General features: G+C 31.2%; 1 protein-coding gene across 1 annotated transcript in view; it reads right to left on the reverse strand.

Moving 5' to 3' along the window:
• Positions 1 to 20,447, reverse strand: part of LOC130451276 (uncharacterized) — a 233,867-nt gene that overhangs the window by 36,060 nt on the left and 177,360 nt on the right. The window contains exon 3 of the mRNA XM_056790184.1: positions 11,890 to 12,007. Coding sequence (XP_056646162.1) covers positions 11,890 to 12,007 — 118 coding nt within the window. The remainder of the gene's footprint in view (positions 1 to 11,889; positions 12,008 to 20,447) is intronic.

The raw sequence follows: 20,447 nt of genomic DNA on the forward strand, positions 1-20,447 counted from the left end.
TTATAAATATAGCGTTGTGAATTTTCATGTCTTTTATCTTAATTCAAGTGGTGGAGGTCTTCCATCACGTGACTAATATGTCACCACCAATATTCACACCAATCAAATGGAAATTTTTGTCAACTCAGTAGAAATCATCGTTATGACTAGTAATCCAAGGGTCGGTGTTTTACGAATTGGCAATAAAAAAATAAATTCAACTTTTTTTAATTGTAGTTGACAAAAATGACGTAATATTTAGTATTTCAACTGGGTGTCCTCTTACCTAAATTAAAATCACACTTTTTGAACTGATTTATATTAGAATGTTTTTTCTGGAAAAGGCCTTAAATAGAGGATTCCTAAGCAGCTTGAAAAGCCCTTATGTATATAAGTAGAACCTAGAACTTTACATCAATTTCTCTGATTTTACTATTTGAAATTCCATCGTTTTTTATAAGTTCACACAATTTTTAAAAATAACTAGTTAACCATAAATTAGTAAACATTGCAAATTAAAAGTATGCAGAACTTTTTGTATTCTAAAGCTTTCATTACTCAGATCCTCTTTGATCAAACTTACATTAAATTACCAGTTTTCTAAGAATTTCAGATACCACACTATAAGTAAATGGTTAAAAATCACACTGTATAGATAATACTACATGCATTATGATGTCTCATACTAATTTTCCTTAATTTTATTTAAAGTGTAAGCTGATTTTAATTTAAGAACATGGGACGGTATTGTAATATTGTGTCATATGTTTATTCACTTTGTAGTAAAATAAGCATTATAATCTTCCCGTCTCACGGCATTTTAGGCATTACAAAATGTCAAAAGTTTACAAGTGGGTGATATATCATATTAATACTTACCGATGTAAAATTAAATATAGTCAAATTAGTTGTTGAAAGAATTGATTTTTCCAAAACTTTGCTAAAAACAACAAAGTTAACAAAGCTCACGTCAAATTCAAGTCGCGATGCCAGTAATTTTCAGTTTCAAACAACCAACTTGCTTATAGTACTAATGAAAATGTATATATATATATATATATATATATATATATATATATATATATATATATATATATATATATATATATATATATATATGCATATATACTAATTGCATGTAGTGATAAGTAGGACAAAAAAATAGGACTTAATGCTACAAATATCTCCACTTATATCATGCTACACTATTTTAGACCCCAGGGATTATAACGTGGGTCATAGAAAGAGCCCGCAGTACATGTTCATGTATTCCAGATGAATAACAGCACTGCTACAGCATTAATGGGATGGTAGGTGGATTAATCAATTGGTCGACTTAACTGAACGCTGGCATTTCGTTTGCAGTTTTCTTATTAAGATAGTACAAAGTGAATGCAATGTATTAAACATTTTCTCATGGATAACTAATAGAAAATGTTGTATCAGTTAACAGATTATTATTATTTAAATTATGCAATTATGCAGCACTGCAGCGTTTATGCAGTAGTTTCCCTATTATGAGAGGATTAGTTTGTGGTCTTCTTATATTTGTATTTCTTAATTATTATATTTAAGTAACAAAGTTGATGACCTCAGAAAATAATGTGGATAAATCATGTTTCAACTGGATTTCCCATCGAAATATCAAATGCAATGCTACACTTCACAATGGATATATTTCAACATTCCTGTTACAGAAGGGTGAAATTAGCAATCCTTATCTCATTCATTATCAAATCCTTATTTCGAAATATTGGTTTATGAAATGTAAATAATACAAGATACAATGTCTGTGTGCGGCTATGAAAACAAGTAACTTCTCTTATTCAAGAATTATATAATCATCTAAACCAAATAAGTAAAAATGGCTAAATTTTATATTAATTTGTCAAACTCAATCCGGTCCTAACACCCTGTACATAATTTTACAGTCGTCTATACATGTAACCTTAGGTTAAACTCCCCAGGGCTGAGCTTTTAATCATCAGAGGGGGTCAAAGATTACCCTCTAGGAATTTTATTAAAAGGGTTTTTTCCTATGAGGTAGGTACATCATTCTCACATCCAAATTAATTATTCCCGATTGAAACTAATTCATTCATTTGTTAAACTTACCACGTTATTTGAAACCAAATAAAAAACGAAAGCGTGAAATCATAGTATGCAACCATTCTCCTCGTTCTTTATATTTCACCCAATGAGTTATGCTCATGAATTTATAATATTTCAAAAGAAGACGTTCCCAACTGAAGTTGCGCAAGCTTATAACTTATCAGGTACACAAAGAAGTTTCCCCATATTAAAATATGCCATTAAACTTCTTGAAAGTTGAAAGTTGGGAGATCCTTTGTTTTTGACTGAACAAGAAAAGTGGCCGCAATAGAATAAAATCAGTGGAGTTTCACAGGCTCTAGAAGATCATAAAAGAAAATAAATCAAAAGCAGAAAAATATTTCGTCGATTTTCGCTTTTTTTTGAAGTTGAGACTTGGAATACCAGACTGATTACACCGAACGACGAGAGAATATAAAAAGAAGAGAATAAATTAGTGAATTATGATAAGGGATTCAATTTACTAGGTGATTCTTTAAAAATGGAATTATACTTTACGGTTTTTTCATAGTAATTTCAATATAAATACATTAACCAACTTACTTACCATCTACCAATGTAAATTTTAGTAAAACTCTTCCACTAGATTCTGACTCAACTCTTTGAGTACTCCACTTATTATAATCGAAATCTACCAATATCAAAACAAGAATAGAGAGGAGTATGTCGAATTATTTTGAAATGAAACGGTTAATGTTGTTTGTAGATGTAAACAACTCTTATCAAAGGGATGGAATTTTGTGAAATAAGTATCTAATCTAACTACGTGGAAATTAAATTTCCATTCTGACTTAAATTGGCATTAAAAGTTTGATGAATCAGATGTGTTTTGTCGATATTTATAGTTATAAAAATACGTTACTACCACCCGATACAATTTATTACTTCATTATTATTATTTCCGAAGCTTTTCAACTCCTTCGCTTCATAATATTGCATACTAGTAACCGACAAAACATAAAAACTCGTCCTATATACTAACAGGCAACACGAAGAGATAGTCTGGGTAACAAATAGCTACCAATAACCGTTCTATGCTTGAAGGCATTTCGTGATATAAATTTTTGATGGAATTCATTCTATGGTGGAAGAATATAGATGACATGAACCAATATGACAAAAAAGAAAAATGTACGAACTGAATAATATCAAATCAACAAGATTGGAATTGGATTTTTGAGAGTATCAGCGAAGTATTTTTCTAAACGCTTATTTTTCAAAACTGTACGTGGTAAATTCAACTAAAATAAAATTTTCAAGATAAATTAGTAATACCACTTGTCATATGATGCCCAAAAAAGCAAAAAACTACAAAAAGTAAATATTATATAATATAATAGATCATTCTAATAAAGAAACAGCTTCTTTTTCAACATATATGATGATTCTGGAATGGATATAAACTTTCGTGGATGCTGTAAATTCAGTCATGATGTCATCTGTCAAAATTTTTATAAATCTGATAGAATCAAACATTAAATTTTACGTGGAAAACATTTGAAGAAACCAAGGACACGTTATGTTTATATTATCCTGAAATCAGTTCTAGGGAATGATTTATGAGTACTTTTCTGCTTTTAAATGTGGCCCGTCGAATAAAAGAAAGTGATATAGCTGATGAGTTGAATGTTTCAAACGAAGGGGTATGCAATATTTCATAGGCTACAAGTTGTATTTGAAACAGAAAGGTGAGTGCTGCTATTGTTTGATGCTGATCAAAAGCTTGTTTTGTATTATTGTATTAAAAATTCAATGGTTTCTTTTTTCTTAGGTTTATGTATTATTTATAAGAGAAACCGATAGTTGAGTGATATTATGCTGGTTTTCTAATACGTTTTAATGCCAAAATTAAGAGAAAACGACACCATTTTTTGAAGAAAAGTTTCATAGCGAAAATATGCCTGTCTATTTTTCCGCTATTGCGAAAAAACTAACCAATTTCGTTACGATTTGTTGCCATATGTGACACCTAATCAAGCTTCCATCTGTTATTTTTCAAACTTATAAATGAGCATTGGTAAAGAGCGATTTCATACAAATAAGAGATGATGTTTGAGACAACCACGCATTTTTCTAAAATATTATTTTTTGGATAGTTTGAGATAATTCGAAAATTGCTGGAGGGTAAGTTGTAGTCAGTCCTTATTACTTGAGTGGTATGTTTGTAGTCCTATTGTTTGCTTTCATCCTAGGCTTTCCAAAATTAGGCGTCACCTGGATATATCTGCCTGTAGCGAAATTCAAAATCTAGTTTTACATTTCTTCCTCCGATGGTATATTTTTTTCTCAAGTCATCTAATAATATATCCAAATATATTATGATAACTTTTTTGTAATTGGATTACGTATATCTGTAAAGGAATAGATTTTTGAGGTACGTCCACTTAGTATCCCAATTTTCTGATTTTTCAAGGAGAATTATTAGGAGGAAAAGAAAATGATTCTCTACTCATGTGGAATAATGTTTAAGTTAAAGAAATAGAACAACCCACACCTATATTCACTAAAAGATATCTGGAGCTCAAGGTTTTCCATTAGGCCTTTCCCTTTTTTATTACCGATTGTTCTCGAATAGAGGTTACATTTCCAACTAACTTCGTAAGGGTACAATGTTATTATAATTTATAATTTTCTCCAGTATATACTATATAATTTCGCCGTGATGTTTTAAATAATATACATCAGGAAAGAAATGCACATTTCTTAGTCGTTGCGAATATTGGGAACGATAAAATGAGAAATAGCATCGAGTATTCAAACAACCTCTTATACTCTAAACTGAAATTCTCTCGTTATTTTGTTTCCCTATGTATAGTCGAGATGAGAACACAATTATGTTTTATTAAATGAAAATCTCATGTACTTAACCAAGTATTGGAAGCTCTCGAAAAATGTTGAATATTACTTTATAATTCGTTAAATTAGTTTAACATCGTCAGATAGGGCTTTCCCCCATCTCAAAAGTTATTACATCTTAAAGTACTTTACTCGAGAAGACGAGGATTCGACTAAATTGAGAGTTAAACTATTTCTTAGTTTCTGATTCAAATTTTGGGACAAAAACTTTTTCAAGTATACTTTTATCGCTTATGAAGACTTCCTCTTTAGTCTAAAAACAATAAAAAATAATAACTTAATTTGGCGAGGATATTATTCAAGCAAGAACTTTACGATAAGTATTTATTATTTTTTGATATGAAGTCCTAAAATTATTTGTAAATATTCCACTAATTGTTTTCAATAATCAATTAAAAACATATTTTGAAATGTCTATCCTAAAAGTGAATTGTGAATCTTTTTCCATTTCTGGTATAAAATGTGTTACTTTTTTTCTACCCATATACAATGCTTTCTATTCTTTGGCATTGCTATTGCCTGCAACCATGATATTTCTTTATTTTATACTAGTTTTGGACGTCATATTCTCCTTTTTACACCGGGTTTCGCCAGTTATACATTTTTAACTTTTCTGGAATCTACTAATATTATTATTATGTGAAAGATTTATGCAGTACTCAGCTTAGAGCCGGTATTATTCACCTATCCTGGATACAAAGTATTAAAAGGATTTGACGATCAATTAACACAATAAACTTTGGCACTGTATGTCAAGTATTCAATATTACAGCCTTCTGGATATCGGCGAAGGTGTTTTTTGATAATCCCAGTTTGACGATGCTATCTTGCAGGGTATTAGGCACGACGTCAGCTGCTGACATAATAACTGGGATTATTTCCACACTTTCGCCGTGCCACATCTGTTTAATCTCAATTGCGAGATCCGCATATTTCGCCAATTCCTCCTGGTATTTGTTGAGAACGTTATGAGTGTTCGGTATAGCTACGTCGACAAGAAGGACTGAATTGACTCTTCTATCAACCACCACGATGTCAGGTCTGTTAATCGTCACCTGTCTATCGGTGATAATGGACATATCGTAGTAGAGTACAAAATTTTCATTTTCTGGTGGATGATGCTACACACTTCGTTATGCCGATGTAGATAGTCGGTATTAGCTAACACACTATAAGCAAATGTTATATGCTGGACGGTCTCTAATGTTGTCAGATTGAGTGTTCGGATCCTTAATAATATTTTTCTTGTAGTTATTCGTTTGTTTGAAGCTTCCTTGTCAACATGCGCTTGGTTGAGGTCATGATGATGTCTACCGTGTAGTACCTTTCGTGACCACTGTTCCAGCTTCTTGGTAACCAATACTATATTTAAGTCAGATTCTGGCGATGCGAGGTTAAGGGGTGAATAATCCTTATCCGCTTTGGATATAATTCGGTGCAGAGTTGAGATTTCCGGTTTAGTATGAAAGAATTCACGTAGTTTCATTACCTGTCGAGAGTGTAGGTTAAGAAGGTCGATCAAGTCTCTCCAACCCTCCTTTCGGGGTAATGTTGTTCTAATAGTGGATGACTTCGGGTGGTGGTTGTTATTTCTCGTCATCATTGTTCGTGTCAACCTCTGAATACCCTCTAGCTCTTTTTTCGTCCACTTCAAGATTGCAAAAGAGTACGTTAAAACAGGTGTGGCATAGGTGTTGATTGCCCGAACTAAGTTGCCTGCATTTAATTCGAATTTCATAAGTGATTTCACTCTTTTGGTGTATTGATCCTGGATTCTAGCTTTTGTCTGCTTGTGGTCCAGCAACTTAACCTGTTGAAATCCAAGATATTTGTAGGTTTCTCCGTTTTCCATCACCTGTATGACATCTCCGTTGGGAAGTTGCACATCTCCGTTCATGATAATGTCTTTCTCGATATGTAGAGTCTTGCACTTAGACAGACCAAACTCCATATGTATATCGGTCGAGAGTCGATATGTCATATCGAGAAGATGATTTATTTGATGCGTATAGCTTTATATCGTCCGTATAAAGAAGATTATTATGTGATCTCACCTTAATTTCCTATCACGCTTATATAGTTTTTATTGCAATATCCACTTTTCTTACTTATTTAACTTTTCTTATGTTGTAACATGCCATTCGGTTTGTTACGTTTTTCTTCAAATATTCTGAATATTTCTTTGTTAACGTATTGTATAGTCACTTCTGATTTATTTACTCTTACATTCGAGTTTTTGAAGAAATTAATTAATTTATTATTTGCCTCCCACTCAAATCAAAGAATTCAATGAAACTCCAGTTTCGCTATTAAATCGTCCTCTATTTATCTATACTCTAAAAGTGTTTCAAGTTAAAGTAAATTTAGAAAAGTTTGGTGATATCATTCTTTATATTTTTGGCAGGTTTTCCTTATATCTTCTTAACTTTGCTTTTGTGTTATAGTGCTCACAAAATTCCAGTTATCTCTATTAATTTCCTTGTGTTTTGAGCAAATTTTGTATTTTTCGTTTAAATTCGTATTTTTTTATCTATTTGAGGAACAGAACGGTACTTAAAAGTATTTGATTTCCTTTTATGCGTTTAGAATTTTGGCGGAGGTTTTTTAATAAACTAATTTCAAATTTTGGTGAAAACACTGGTTGTCTAAATTGTCTTGTACGTGGAAAACATTGTATGACTTAATAATATTAATATGCTACAGAGGTGTCTCATGATTGATGTCGGTTTTTATATGTAAATGTCCTATTCGTTAATTCAAACATATCGTAAGTTGTTAAGACTAGTCTCTAATTCTATGAAGAATACAATCATTCTTCCTTTCAATCATACTCTCTCTCTCTCTCTCTCTCTCTCTCTTTGTTTATTGACGACGAAGTACATGATGGAGTACGATTAATATGAAATTCGTGAATTGTTAAGACATTATTAGAAATAAAAGTTTAAGGTAGTTAATGGGCAAACGACATAGCGTTGGTTCAATTCTTTTAATAATGGTGTTTTGGCCCATGAAGATCGTTCGCGCTCAGGTCATTCAACTATGTAAGATATTGAGGTTACAGGAGAAGCAGTAAAAAACTAACCTCATACCAGCAATCGAAGATTATCGCTCTTCCTAGGACCTTCCTAGGAATATACCAAAAATTCCAATTTAAAGTCATTATATGAGACCTATGAAATTCGTCGAATAGTGCCACACGAATTAACCGAGAGTCAAACGTTGAGTAGAGGTGTGTAAACAGCTACTTGGTCTACAGAAATATGATCATACATTCGAGCAGAAAGTCTTGTTGTGTGTTTGCTATAATTATTAAGGTTAAGTGTACATTGAAGTCATACCAGTTATAAATGCCGAGGTATACAATATGGTTAGTTTAGGTTAGGTTAGGTTATTATTTTTGACGTCACTTATATAAGCGTGATGACGTAATAGCTAAAATTTTTCAATAGAAATGTGGGTGTTGTAATACATTATTTGGAAGGTCTTTCTTATAACTATACAGTCATATCAATATGTGTGAGTAAATGATGTTTATATTTGTCTAGAAAATTATTAAACTTTTATTATAGGTACTTCAATTGTTTACCTTCAGCTAAAATATAGTGAGAAAGACGTGCCGCAAAATCTTCTCGAACCTTATCTATACCTCAGTAGGTAGGAAATATTATAGTTTGTGGTCTATATTGGTACACTTTTCTTTTCATAAAAAGAAATCAAGAGGAGTCAAATCAGATGACCTAGGCGGTCATAATATTATTCGTCTTCGACCCAATTACCGATTTGGAAAGACGTTGTTTAAGTAGTTGCGTACCAAAACAGTGTGGTGCGTAGGCGCAGTTATAAATTGTTTCTGTTTGGAAACAACCAGTTTAATTCGGGTATCAAATGGTTTTGAATAAATTCTAAATATAGAGGACCTATTGAGGTTACTTCGAAAAGTATGGTCACATTTTCCGTAGCCCAATACCGATAATTTTGTCCAAAATAGCTAACAAATTATTATTGACTCAAAGAAAGAATACCTGTTGAGGAGGATGCATGTAACTGCGAAAAATATAGAAAAGATTCGAGAGGAGTTCGAGGCAAGTCTTTCCCATTGAATTACAGCTGAAGGATAACCATTTGAGCACTTAATTTTGATTTCATGTATTTAATAGATAATACAATTTATTATAATGATAAAGTTCTCTTGAATCAAAACAATGCTGAGGCACATACTGGGAAAGTTACGGAGAATAAGATCGATGAACTTGGTGGTAATAAACCGCATCCAACTTTATTCCAGATCTAGCAAATAGTTCTACGAAGGTTTCAAAGAGCTTGCTGAGCTGAACGTTGGGTTAAAACCAGAATTCGATGGGCTATACCTCGTATATTAGGGCTTTCTTTTTGTATGATTATCAAATAAATGAAGTGTAGATTAGAAATTGATATTATTTATAAGACACCCTTCATATTAATGTTAGAAAACGTATAAATCCTAGAAGATACAGGAAAACAGTTGTTTTGTCCAATAGGTAGGGCATATTTAGAAGTATTTCATATTTAATAACGCCAAATCGGTATGTAACATCTACAACATTATTTTCGGAAAGAAATATATGCATTTGAATTATTTCTTCCTCAAATTTAGCAAACCACCAAAAAATTATCAGCCGTATAAATAGTTACCATAACTACGAATAACGAACAATCATAAATAATATGCACGAATTAGTAAAAATAATTCGGTGGTAGTTTCAATGATTTTAGAAGGAATAATCGAAAAAACATTAAATTGGAAAGAAACCGATCAAGTTGAAACTATTTCTTCACATAGAAATCTTTAAATATCGATCGATTCGGTTTCGAAACTTCGGCTAGCTTGTTGTCAAATATTAGAAGCAGATTCAGAATTAATTTTCAATTTAATCAAATGTATACAATTAAATACATAAATGTAGGAATTACCTTGCCTATTAATTATGTTTTGAAATCATTTATTTCGCACCACAGAATGAAATCGAAGTATGCTACAATCGAATTATAGAGATTGATACATGGAACTGTTTTTGCGGAAAATTGGGCATCAAGATAACCCACACTCGTCTTTACGGCAACAATCAGTCACAACAAAAAACACTTTCCCATTATATACGCAAAAGTAACTATAATAAGAAGTGAGTGATTTATAATGTATAACACTGTACATAACTATTTTCCGGTGTATCAGAATGTTGAAATTAGCCTATTGAAGATTATTCAAATACGGGCTTTTCAATATTTCATTTTAAAAATTTGTAAATCACTTATGTAGTATTGTGAATAATATTTTTTGAGTATAATTCAGTATTTGAGAGACGAAATTCGTTATAAAATTTCATATTTACATTTTTGACTTCACGTTACATTCTTAGTTTGACAAAAAACGTATCTATCTGAAATGTAATCACAGAAAAAAGTTAACTCTAATTCAAAACTTTCCAAACAACTTTTTTTTAATCAGAAATTGATATATAAAAAGACAAAAAATTAATGTATATCCTCCTTTTCTCTTCGTATATGAACAAATGATTAAAACGAAGTTAAAAATCAGCACGCGAATCTAAATTAATATAATGTAATTAAACTAAGTGGCAGACAAATCAAGACATTTGTTTTGATAACATTAGGGAATTTCCTAATTTCGATAATCATGGTCACGCATATACTCTAAATTGTTTTCAAAAACAATACCTTCGCTATCGTATTAAAGAAGATTTCTTGATTAATTACTATATATCAATATCAACTACATTTGCTGGTCCCTCTAAAACATCGTTTTTTGTTCCGATCTGCTCTATAGTTGTGATCTAAGAGAAAAATTTCAAACTCGAAAAGCTGATTTGCAATACTCGTTGTCTCTTCTAATGTTGTATATAAGAGAGAGAAAGAGAGGGAAATGCTCTATTGTCAAAAAAAAATCATTACAATTTGTAGACAAAAGCTTGTAAAAACTAAAAAAACAGTATTTATTTTTGATGTCATTAATTGTACTGCGAAGCTTTTTTGAATTTTTTTTCGGAAAAAATACGGCATAATTTGTGAGAAGTATTTTTAGTATTGGATTTTACCAAAAATTTTGTTTACACAGCTTCGTGATCGGTGAGACCTGAATTAAAACACGAGTTACATAGTCTATAGTAATAGAACTGGTCTTAGTTATATGTATGACCATACCAAAAGAATCAAAAATTGACTGAAGACATTCTTGAACAGCACATAAACACTGGAATAATCAATATTGAGGTCGCCACATAGAATTAGTTTGCTTTTTAGAGGTAAGGATTCCAGTAAAGTCAATAGTTTGTGACAGAAAGTATTCACGTCAGCGTCAGGTGTTGTGTGAATACAAAAAATATAGTCAGCATAAATGAGACAGTTTTTTAAGTGAACAACAAACTCCTTGACATATTATATTTAATTCACAGTTAAGTTAGTGAGCTGTCTGGGACCATAACCTATGATGCATCTTTTGTATTTCTCGAAACACAAGAGACATTCCGGATCATCCGCTTATACTATATTAGATATTTTTGAATTTTTAATGAATGTGTTCTATATTTTGGCCGTTGACTTTGTATCTTCATGTTTACATTGTATATTTTTGTAATAATAATTGTGCGTAATTATTTATAATTTATATTATTAATCTGCTGTATGAAATTATTTCTCAAATGGCGTTTTCAACTCTATTTTTCTTCAATAAATAGAGTATACCACGTTTGAGTTCCGCTGCCTGTAATACTCAATTACAGCTCGATGTTTAATTTTTTTATTTTCAGAATAATTTTCACAACGAATCATTTGTACAAAATTTGAGGTTGGGAAATTTTAAGGGAACCCTAGTAATAAAACTTTTTATAGTTTAAATGCACCTGTAATTGGGACTTATTCCAACGAATACGTTTTTTATCAACTTACCGGAAGTATATGGTTGAGAATATTCTTTATCAGGACTGGTTAGATCTTTTTGGTCATCTTCGGGGTGGAGATGCTGCTTTGAGTCTCGCGGTGTGGAGTAGTTATCTAAAACTTCCACCTGAAACCAATATTACAAAAATTGAAAAAATGGAAATTATTTACTAATTTTTAGATTGTACTTGTAATATGCAATAAAATTATAATACCTTTGTCTAATTTCTTATTTCTTCATGTTTCTAAACCGTTTTGATTTTAGGTCTCTTCTGATTCAAAACTAGTTTGTTCTTTATTTTTCCAAGACAGATAAAAATTTGACGTTTTGTCCTGTTGCGGTTTTTATCAAAATATTACTTGACATTGACAACTTGCGTATTTATATTAATCAATAGATCACCATCATCATGAATATTAAAATAAAAATAATCTCGAGATAAATCTGCTTCAACATAAAAACAAATTTTAGCTTAGTTTTCACATCTCAACATATGTAGCAGCTATCAGTGAAATATTTCGCAGTTATATTGAAATGTACAAAATAGAGCTGTCAATGTTACTTAAATTATTTTGGTCTCTTTTATCATTGATAGCTTTCTCGTTGTTACGAATGTGAACCTTTTCTAAAAATTTTCTTTTTCATGTAATGATCTTGTAATGATTGGATTGCCCTACATAGGGCAGACAGCTAAGTATTTGGGAAATATACTAAAAGGTCAATTACAAAGATTTTTAGAAATGATTCATACTCATAAGCACGAGAAAGCTATCAATGATCTTAATAATAAGTAAAATTTACAGCTAATTTTGTAAATTCTAATACAACTACGAAAAATTTGACTTATGGCTGCTACATATTTTTGAGATTTTTTATTTTTTTTTATTCTATTTTTATTTTGATATTCATGATGTAGGTGATTTATTGATATGCAAATTTGAGTCATCTTTTGATAGAGACCGCAATAGGTCAACACGTCAAATTTTTATGAAAAAAAAACTGATTTTAAATAAGAAGACACCTAAAATGAAGACGATTTAGAAACATAAAAATGATAATAACTTATACATTACAACTGAGAGTGGGTTACTAAATCTTTGAAAAAGATTATTATTCCTTAGTAAAATATATTTTCAAATTAATACAGAAACCTTTAATAAAAACTTTGAAATATGCTATTTTAGGATCCTTAATCCACCTCTGTTAGTATAATAAACAGTATTTAACGATACTTTCGACATGTTATCTGAAACGGTATTTAGTTACTACACCTTCCAGAACCCTCCGTTGACTGTTAAGTGACTGAAAGACAAAGGAATAATTAATCAAAAATAGATTTTTTGGCCGTGAACCATTACTCTAATTGTACCTCTCAACCTTTTTCACATGACCCTCCAGGGCAAAGAAATATCTTTTAGGCATACCGAATTAAACATAATATGCAGTACCTTAAAAGCTTGGCTTTAATTAAGCGGGCAGATTTCCCTTGAGATCTATAAAGAGCTGGTTTGCTTATAAAATTTTGTCTTTTTAATGGTTTTGTTGAAATTTCCTTCATTATACAGTCACTTGACACTTCTTTGAATGACTGACAGTTCCCTATCCCCATTTAATAACCGAAAAATATGTGAAGCATGGTGGCAATAAAATATATACCATTTTTATAAATAAAATTGATTGTTTTATGCTACAATTTGTAGTACTTATTCAAAAGGATAACTCAAGTTCAATAAATTTAATTTTCGAATGGAAACTTTTACTTTGAGTTTCGACAGTCATCTTATAAGTTATATGATAAGTTTTATAGCAATTGCGAAATACAATTTACTGCAAAAGTTGTGTAGATTTCACTGAAGCTTCATTCAGTAAATACGATCAACTTCAATAGAGACTGTACTCAGTAATTATATTTTTAACAAGCTGAGATAACTGTTAGCTTGAAGTCGATAACTTTCTATAAAAGAAGGTGACTTGAAAGCTTTCAAAAGTTTCTCGTTTAATTTAAATATTGATTGAACATCTAGACTTGAACAAAAAATATTAATCAGTTTACTTGATAAATATCTAAATGGAAATTGCTTTTCTACTCTTTACAAAATATAATATTCAGTATTTTCATATTTTCATATCGGCAACAAATTTTAAATGTTTGAGTAGGCACGCCATGTTCAAATTATATTTTTTCCATGCTTTATTAGCTTTGGATTTATTTGAAATTTTACACACATATCAAGGACCGATGTCCATATAATAATTTCGTCTAGGGTTCACTAGGGGTGCAAGTAACGTAATATTTGGACTTAAAATGATCAGATGAATTCAAAATTTTGCACATTTGTAAAGGACCGACAATACACGAATTTCTTAATTCAATTTTCTTGTGGTCATGAAGAAACATCTATCGATTGAAAATTGTCATTTTGAATTGGGAATCAATTGTCCACAGAATCGTCTATCTACGTGGGTTGCTTGAAGATTTTATGAATATGAGTTGGGAATATATTTGTACTTGCTCAGCGATTATGACCAAAATTTCAGCCATTTTGGAGCTGCAATTGAATATTTGTTTTTGAAAGGCAATACGCCATCGCAAATAACAGACAAAAAAGGCTTACTTCTATCTTTTCGGCAACCCTGATGGTTTTTCAGATGTTTGAGCTGTTTATTGTTAAACCAGCTTATTTTCTTAGACGGTAAACGAATAAAAGCACTTGATTAAATAGCAGACTCTCCTCATGTAATGATGAATATTATATGAAATTATTAGATTGCGAATGATTCATGAATCTACCTCCTATTTTTGCCATTTATGATTTAGAAAATAAGTTTTAGTTGAAAAAATATTGAAAATCAAACTTAAAAATAGTGAATATTTCAATATTTAAGCTATTTCTATTCTATTGAAATATTTTAGATAATTTTTTTCACCCTCCCCTCATTTGAATCCATATTTCATACTTCAATTAACAAATTGGGAATCACTCTGTTTTCAAAGGTTTCATACGTCTGTATTTGTTTTCTTGCATCCTTGATGATAATTATAATAAATACAAAGTGAAAATCTCTATTGGCAAGTTTTATTTTCTTACGATTTGTTATATTTGTGCTAAAGTTGTTTTATAACTATATAACAAAAAAAACTTATTTTCATGCTGCTAATTTTATCCAAGCCCCATTTTTCAATAAAAATTCGAAGAGTCCTTAGCAAGTAGTATTACTTGTCAGATATAATAAATTTAAACGTTGCATCAACATCTTCTTTTTATACTACAACTTTTTATTCTCTTTAGAGCGTCAAAGTATTGGGATTCCAGCTTTCATTCTTTTATCCATTTTTCTACTCTTTTCGATCCTTTGCTACTTTATTCATCTGCTGTTTTATTTTCCTTTGTCTTCCCCTTCATGTGCTACTTGTTGTATCAAAGTTGTTTCTTTTCCTTCTTTCCTCATATCTTTTTAATTCTGTCTCTTTTCTTATTAAGCTTTGAGGTGTTCTCTTTATGTGTTCATGGCAGTTTAATTTCAAATTTCAAATATTTTGTTTCCTCATTTCTTATTCAATCCATCACACTATTCTACTTTGTATCTTTTTGTTTATTACCCAAGTCTCATTTCCTTATATTAACATATACCTTTGTTTTTATGTCTCCGTTTTTTTATTTTTTCTCTAAAATCGTTTTATATTAGTATTTTGGGTGTTCCTGGACTTGATATACAAACTTAGGGAGTGAGGAGATGACATGAAAATAACGCTGTGACGTAAATTTTTCTATACGACCCCTCGTTTCTGAATTATAGGCCCTTAAAGTTACGAAATCAGAACTTATACTTAAGATTATTATCTAAATTATACATTAGAACATAAAGAGACATTATGGAGAAAATTATCATCAATTGTAATTATTTATTAAAAATACTTACAGGAGATTGATAATACATTTGTTGGAGGAGTACTGTTTACTGATGAAGTTGGTTTCCCACGAGACAGATTTATTAATTCCCATATATTTATGGCAGATGAAAATCCTCACGATACAATTCAAACAGAGAATCAACATCGATTTTTTGTTAATGTGTGCGTAGAAATAGCGGATAATAATTTAGTAGGTCCATATTTTTTTGATAATAGCCTGAATGGTCAACGATACTTAGAATTTCTCCAAAATGACTTCCCACCCATGTTATGTGATATTCTCTAAACATTTGCAGGGACATGTGGTTCATGCAAGATGGAACCCCTCTCCACTCCTAGATGATGTGAAAAATCATCTTAATAATATTTTTCCTATTAGGTGGATGGGTCGGCGAGGTTCATTTGCATGACCACCACGTTTCCTTTGAATTAAATACAATGGATTCAATTTAAATTTTTGGGGATGTATTGAGAGCTTGGTATCTGCAACACCGGTAAACACAAGAAACGAAATGATCATTAGAATAAACTTCCATTGTGATGTTATAAGGCAGAATCTTGGAATGCTGTTTCAAGTTCAATTACATATTTTCTGTAGATTCCGGAAGTGTGTAGAAATGTCAATTTTTTGTAAATAACACGATGTTCGACAGTATGTCATTCAATTATAAATTTATGATAACTTTCTTCAGAATGTCTCTTTATGGCGAACGGTTTCCTTGGCATGTGCAACGATTCAAAATCTACATATCTCCTATATCATAAATTTTATCGAGTTAAACTGTGATAGAAATATTATTCTTTAGTGAGAAAATTCTAGTGTATATTTCAAACCCCATTAAAAGGAGCTCAGGGGGTGTTCAACGTTGTTGAAAACTAAAACTCGAATACGCTTTAAGGAAATATGTATTCAAGGCATACTTGTGATCCGTTAGCGGGAAAACAAAGAAATAGAAGTCACAGGAAATTTGAGAGCTACAGTTAAGAAATGAGATCCAATTACAAAGTGTCGGTGTTTATGACAAGGGATTTCGTTTGTTTAAGGAATAATATGTTCCGTCCAAAGAGTAGTCGGTAATGCTGTAATTAGAAACGTGTCGGTAAGACAATAGTAGATTGTTATTTGATTAAAATAAATTTTTCTCCTTGACTATTTGTTGTTTTCTAATGGGTTATGTAATTTATCTTGAGTAAGAAAAATATACAATGAAATGAAAATTTTATGTAGAAATAAATGAAAAATGTTGGTTTTAATCTTTTGTAATACCTAAACTATCAACATGGTTTGATCATTATATATCTATAAAGGTTGAAAAGTTTGCTGCAGGTATAATTTAAGTCATTCTTTATTTAACTGAATCCTTCAATGTCGATTTTATAGCGCGGTTTCCAAACTTCGTATAAATCTGGATGATAATGCTCCTTTCCATCATACCACAGTTGTGATTCTTGAAACTGAAGTGATCAATAAACATGCTTAAGACATGGCTGCTGTAATTTATCGTTATTCATGCTGCGACAATATTTCAATAAGATGACGACATGAAGAGCTTGAACGAGAACGAATGAAATTCTAAGTAAGTTATAAATATAAATTAAACTAATCGAAAATAGAATATTTTCAATAATACTCCCTATATTTATCATATTTCCAATAAAATGAGAAATTGGGTCAACCTTGAATAAGGTTTCATGTGATAATTCATTTGCTGCGTAAAAGTTTAATCCCGTAATCTCAATGAATCCATTCAATGGAGGCGTGTGAAGTTAACAATGTTTAATGAATTGAACTGAATAGGACTTTTAGTTTTCTGATGTATACTTGAATTACTAATACGTAGTGCGGTTCATGAGTTCTTAGCCTAACATAGAAAGAAAGGTTATAAATTTGAAAAACTGTGATTATTTTTTGATGTATTTCTCCTTTATTTCCACACACTTTTCAGAACGTCTGACTAATGCTATTATGCCACTATAAAAATATGATGCATCTTTAGAGTTAAAATGTTGGTACACCGCCAACAAAAAATCATCGAATGGCACCAGACCAGGGCTATATGGTGGGTGTTGATGTCTGTGAAGTCTCATTCGTGTACAGTAACGTGGTGGACGTCTCGGCTGGCTTTGCCGCGCCTTTATTCCATAATTTTTTGAGTTAATTTGCTTTGTACATCAGAGTAATATACCGCGTTCACGTTTGTATTTTATTTTTTGAAGTTAATCAAAAGGATACCCTCGCAGTCCCAAAATATTGTAGTCATAATTTTTTGGTGCTTTTCGTGACCTTTGCTATTTTTGCCACAATTTCTCCTTCCCGATGCTTTATGGAATATCTATTGGATATCAGATCAAAGTGAAAGACCATAGTTATATTACCCATGACAATTGATAGGATAACATTTTCTTGGTCCTCACGACAAAACTTTAAAAATTGCCCACAATATTCTATAAGCAGTTTTTGCACTGCGCCGATAATTTCAGTACCTACCCGGCACTAGTTTTTGGAAATGCCGATTGATGCTGCAATTTCTTTTGTTTTTAGAGGCCGGTAACAATTTCTTTCACTAATTTAATGTTTTCTGGAGTAGTTATCGTCACAGGACCTCCCGCACGTGGGTCAACGTGTAATAATTCTCGTCCCTAGTTGCCAAATTTGAGTTGTTAAAAATGATGGTCACAAGTCACATTTTATAACTGCGCGAAACTCAATTTAAGACATTTTTCGAAACTTGACTGAGTAATCGTTTGAGCTCAACTATAATAAAAGGAATCGCTGCAGCAAGTTGAAATTTCGTATAGAGCGTCATGAGACTTGTCACTGACAAGTGCATAAAAGTTTTTGCGAACGCACTCCATTTACTATATGAGGCCAACTCATAGACCGTACTACGTAAATCAAGATAATTTTGTAACATATATGACGAATTGAATTTAACTTCTGTGAGATAATGAACAAAAATAATAACTTAAATTATAAAATAATAACAGTTGTTCTACACACAATATTTTTAACGGGTCCGTATAGAAGGAAATCCGTCGAAGTAAGATCTGGGGAGCTAGGGAGCTAATTGCATGGACATTTTCTTCCTATTAATTTATTTTGAAATTTTAGGCATCTCATTGAAAATGTTTCACTGCCACATCTTTGTTATTATATTTGAAGTAATATGCTCCAAAAGTACCCACAAGGCGTTTCCAAAAATCTTCGTCTATTCAAGTGAACGTTGAAAAAATAGAGATCTATAATGCGATTCTTCACAATTCCTCCAAACACATTTATGCTCCATCGATTCTGACCATAGTATGGAAAAATTGCCTATTTTCAGTGTTATTATAGTAAAAGTTGTGACTATTCACTGGACAATTATTGTGAATGTAGATCAGTTTGTGAATAAAACAAATTTGAAAAAGTCTATTCTGTAGTAGAAGTCACCGCCCTATATATACTGATGCACCTGAATATGATACGGACGTTATTTATACTTTCTAGCAATCCTGGAAAGATTGGATTAACTTAACAAGAATTCCTTGTCTTCGTCAGTAGAAACTCATGGTCTTTTTCTATTCGTGTAAGCAATACTGGTTGTGGCATAGAATCTGGGCAGCACTGTTTCAAAACTTATCTTCATATCTTATGCAGATGGTTTCATTCTGGATATTTTTGTATATATACTTTTGACACTAGAAAAATATTTATTGGCATTTACCTATGTTTGCATCTTTTTAATTCTTGTTTGAAGATAATATTGTTCCATAGTTTTGCGAAATTACTACAAATTATTATCGTTAGAATAAAAACAAAGAATACTGGAATTGTCTAGCTGAACTATGCGATACTGTTATTAAAATGACAGACTCAAACATAATCTACAGTTTCGTTTGTTATATTTAGTAAATCCATTATGAAATAATGGAACAACAAATATCAAGTTTGATAATTCAGGATATTCATCAGGATTGAATTTCTTCAGTTCCGTGAAAAACAAAATATCTCAAGAACAGCAAGACCCCATTCAAAGTTGACCTAATTTTCTAAGTAAAATTCGAAAATATGATTGGATTTACGATTTGTTTAACTACTTTTGGAACATCCTGTATAGCTTTAAATAATTTTAGATGGTATCCGTAATTGATGTTCACATGATAATCATAATAATATTACCGTTTGCTCGCAAAAGATCCTATAAATTCACATAGGAGCGACTGTTGTGCCTATTCAATAATTTCATTGAGATTTTTGAGTTTTATTGTAATATTAATTTCTATATTCGACCAAGAACGATCTACCACAGAGAGATCTCAATAAATGATTCATTTTGATATAGGAAAACGAACCTCTACGGGGCCTAATTGATGAGATATAGGGTGCTCAAAATTTTAAATCAAAATCAAAAATTTGCTATAAGTCAAGAACGCCTTTAATTTTTTTTTCAAATTTGGTGACCAATATGCTCCTTAATAAAGTAATATTTTGACACAAACAAACTTTGGAAACATTCAACCAGTGCTGCGCTCTCAGGGTTAGTTGTTACTTTTACCCCCTTATTTTTTGTGCCACTGGAGCAAATTCTTTTTTTAGTTTACCTGATTATTTTTAGTTAAAACTAATAACCTTTTTGGAGCTAAAATGAACGGTGTTGTAGAAATTTGCCT

The sequence above is a fragment of the Diorhabda sublineata genome, chromosome X, assembly GCF_026230105.1.
Source record: "Diorhabda sublineata isolate icDioSubl1.1 chromosome X, icDioSubl1.1, whole genome shotgun sequence".
In the NCBI taxonomy this organism is placed as follows: domain Eukaryota; kingdom Metazoa; phylum Arthropoda; class Insecta; order Coleoptera; family Chrysomelidae; genus Diorhabda; species Diorhabda sublineata.